This window comes from Priapulus caudatus, unplaced genomic scaffold (assembly GCF_000485595.1).
Source record: "Priapulus caudatus unplaced genomic scaffold, Priapulus_caudatus-5.0.1 Scaffold2662, whole genome shotgun sequence".
Lineage (NCBI taxonomy): Eukaryota > Metazoa > Priapulida > Priapulimorpha > Priapulimorphida > Priapulidae > Priapulus > Priapulus caudatus.
This window is the reverse complement of record NW_014579723.1, coordinates 10,306-14,312: the sequence shown is the minus strand read 5'-3', so window position 1 is coordinate 14,312 and position 4,007 is coordinate 10,306. Positions and strand designations below refer to the sequence as shown.

The 4,007-nt window shown below is 42.1% G+C and overlaps 1 protein-coding gene across 1 annotated transcript in view; it reads left to right on the top strand.

Annotated features, from left to right (window-relative positions):
• The first annotated feature begins 3,043 nt into the window (after positions 1 to 3,043).
• LOC106818931 (1,2-dihydroxy-3-keto-5-methylthiopentene dioxygenase 3-like) overlaps positions 3,044 to 4,007 on the top strand; it is a 3,410-nt gene continuing 2,446 nt past the window's right edge. Inside the window, exon 1 of the mRNA XM_014823599.1 lies at positions 3,044 to 3,167. Within this exon, the coding sequence (XP_014679085.1) occupies positions 3,045 to 3,167 (123 nt within the window). The 5' untranslated portion in view covers position 3,044. The remainder of the gene's footprint in view (positions 3,168 to 4,007) is intronic.

The window sequence follows — 4,007 nt, the reverse complement described above, 5'->3', positions numbered from 1 at the left end:
TTTTCTCATCATTAATACCAAAGGCCACCTCTCTCATTATACGATTCGCTACTATCCACGTGCGGTTCATCTAGCTTGCTTTCTCATCTCTCTGCGCTCAACAGGGGCTCCTCGCATCTCCTTTCCTTCACAGTCGTTTCTCTGCTCTCCATGCTCTCGTCTTTCTCGCTCTCCGAGACCATGCTCTACTCCTACGACTCGCATCTCGGCTACTCTCTCTCCGCTTTCTCTCTCTGCTGTTCTCCCTTCTCCCTCCGCTCCTGCACTCTCGTCCGAGGGGACCCCAGCTCTCTCTCTCTCTCTCTCGGTTCTCCACAGCTCTCTCTCTCGTCCGCTCTCTCTCCCTCGCTCTCATCCACTCACGCTCCTTTCTCTCGCAGCCGTGCTGCATATGTTCTACTCATCGTTCGCTCGATCACGTTTCTTACCTTTTCGCACTAACATCTCTGTCCTCTTCTCTCTGCCCACTTCTCTCCTCTCTCATTCTCGTTTTTTTCTCTCTCTCTCCTTACTTCTCTCTCTCTCTCTATCTGATTAGATCGCTCTGTCTCTTGGAAGCTCTTGTAGCAAGTAACGTTTGGGCTTCCTAACAGCATTTCATACATCGTCGATATCGAGGTGTAAGTCTCCATAGCTGCGTAAGACTTGCGATTCTTGCTGCACGTCGCTGCAACCGTCAATACGCAATCGATCGGTCGCACGCTTCACCGTGTGTGCGCATGCAAGTTGCTGTCTACCCGCACAGGCCCATGCGAACTACGAAGCATTTGGACCGATTAGGGAAGCGACGAGTTGCTTGACAATCAAATCAAGTGTTGATTTTTCTCCGCTCTCCACTCCTTTATGTTCTTCTCCTCTTCACATCCGGCCTCTCTCTCTCCTCGTTCTCGTTTCTCCTCTCTCCTCACTTTTATGCTCTCTCTCGCTCTCTCTCTCTCTCGTCTTCGTATTCTTTCGCCTTCCCTCTCCTCCTCTTTTTATCTTATACCCATAACCATTCATACAGGATTTTTCCTAGACCGAAGTTTCCGACATCGAAAAGCTGTTCCTCTAGCCGCATTCAGGCCATGCAGAGGCCGACATAAGCTGTGCGCTCATTAAGACATTCGATTAAATTATTTTAATTTAAAATATGGCCCTTTACAACTACATCTGTTCCCGAATACATAGAAAGGAATGCCCAGTAGTTTTCGCCAGATGATTTTGTTATAGACCATACAATCTATCCATCAAATCATTCCATCCATCCATCCACCGATCTATCCATTCCATTACCATTAATGCCATCTATCCCATCATCCATTCCATCTATCCATTCCATCCCATCCCATACCGATCCATCGAATTCCGCATCCCATCGCGCATCGCATCCCATCGCATCTCATCCTATCCATCCATGGCATCGCCATGCCATCCATCTGCATCCATCTATCACCATTCATTTATCCGTCCTATCCATCCATACCATGCCAGTCAGCAATTCATCCATTTATCATCCATCATCTATGCCATGCCATGCATTCATCTATCCATCCATACCATCCACCATTCATCCATCATCCATCATTCCATACCATCCATGCCATCCATCTCTCCCCACCACCCCCCATCAACCCCATACCATCCACCATCCATCCATCCATCCCATCCCCATCATTTCCATCCATCCATCCATCCATCCATCACCATCCATCCATACCATACCCCCATTCCATCCATCCCATACCATCCATCGCTCCATCCATCCATACCCATGCCATCCATTCCATTCCATCCATCATCCATCACCCATCCATTGGGTCCATCCATCCCATCGTCAAGTCAATTCATTCATTCATTCCATTCTTCATTCATTATTCATTCATTCATTTATGCCCACTCCATACCATTCCATCCATAACACACATCCAGCCACTAGGGAGTATAACACCACCCACTCACCAATGCAGCTATTCATACATACATCCAACCTTCCGTCTGTCCTTCCTTCCGTCCGATCGTCTGTTCGGTTATCTCCGCTCCCTAGTCCACCCGTCCGTTCGTCCGACACATTTATATCTATTGCGTGGTTTAAATACGCTTTTGCGGCAATTCCATGAGTGGAGTCTGTCTCTTGAATGTAATAATTAGACATAGAATGTGCTTTCAGCTAACATTTGTGTGCTCTTCACATTCACTGTATTCAGCCGCATGATTGCAAATAAATTCGCCCTGATTCATAATAATACATGACGTCATCATCTAGAATCTTTAACGAATCGGGGGTGAAAAACAGCCCTATTATTTATATGTGTTATAAATCCATACAGCCTTTGTGTTGACGATAGTAAATCATTGTGCTACCATTGATTCTTTTAATTCGCTTCTCATAACGCAATTTAAATATCACCGTAACCATCTAATTTACACTAGTCTACTTTATTATTACAATTGGCAATATTTGGCTTTTTTGTCCAACCAGCCTTTTTTCGTTCGTTGTAGTATTGTGCAACATTATATATCAGAACATTGGTACGGGCTTGGTACTCTTGGCAGCTCTTAAAAGGACGAACGAACCATTACATTAAATACATCGAGAATGGATCCACCACGTGAAGTGTCCTTGGAAGAACTAGTGAACTGGAATATTTACTATAGTGTAGTAAAAATGTGCAGCACAAATGTGTATACATAGATATGCACAATATCCTGTGTTGTGTCATATCAATGGGGTATTACAATACTGTATGTGTCATGTGCGTTGCGTTGGGTAGTCTTCATGTCGCGTGTTCATAATGAGACATGAAGCATGTTACATCATCGTCACAAAATATAAGCAGGCTAGTAGTTAATCTATTATATCTATTAAATACACACGATTGAATTCTATATAGTGTTGCGAGTTTGAGTAGTAACTCAGTCATGGCTAGAATGTGCTGTAACTGCGTAAGATCCCTGTCAAGCCATAGTTTGCTATTGAAAGTTAATCCCTTACTTTGAACGGGTCTTCTATGCATTTGACATTTACGATAGTCAATGAGAATAAATTTTTCTTTTGATTATAGATGGATCCGGACAAGGCTGAGACTTGGGATAAGATAAAAAAGCTGAGAGAGGAAAAGGGGTATTGTTACGAAGACGAAGTGACTCTTAGTAAGAAGACACTCGGCGACAAATATGAGCCTCTGGTAATCATGGCTTTCTGATGTTACGCGGCCCTTCCATTGTTAAGTTTCACGAAACTTTCTACTCTCTCACATTTATGTTCTTCAGCATGGCAGCAAATTTCGGATTAATTTAGCTTACTATAATAAAGACTTGTTCTGCATCGGGGCACACATTTATATCAATCCCATCTTTATAAGAATTCTGGTAAACTACCCCGTTGTCAGAAACTAAATTTGAGCTGATTTTAGTCTTAACATGACAGAATTTGTGTCATAGACCGTTGACAGAACCATCGTAAAGTCACGAAAAATAAAAAATCCTAGCAAATTTCCCAATAACTTTACAAAACTAAATTTCTTCAACGGTCTACGGGAAAACGTTAATGTTTATAGACTAATGATAGCATTAATTTTGTTTTTAACAACGGGGACTAAGTTTTCCTTCCCACCTGACAATTAACCTTGAAACAACGTCGGTGATCGACGTTGAAATGACGTAGAAAAGGATCGGATTTGCAAATTGAATCAACGTGGAACTGTTAAACTTGTTTTAACGTTTAAATGTCAATAATGTTTCAACGTAAACGTTTTCAGTGTATTCTCAACGTTAAAAATATTTAAACGTGTAGATGTAAATCCAATCTTTTTCCGTGGCATTTTATCGTCGATCTCCGACATTGATTCAATATAATATTCGGTTGAGAGCTATGTTTCACATTGAAACTATTTTATGATGCCTGTTGATATATGGTTCATATATATCAGGAGTAGATAATAGGGAAGGAGTGTGACATCAATAAACAAGGGAAATTCGTCATTTACTAGCCTTATAATACCTACGATTTACTACGCGTAACTCAT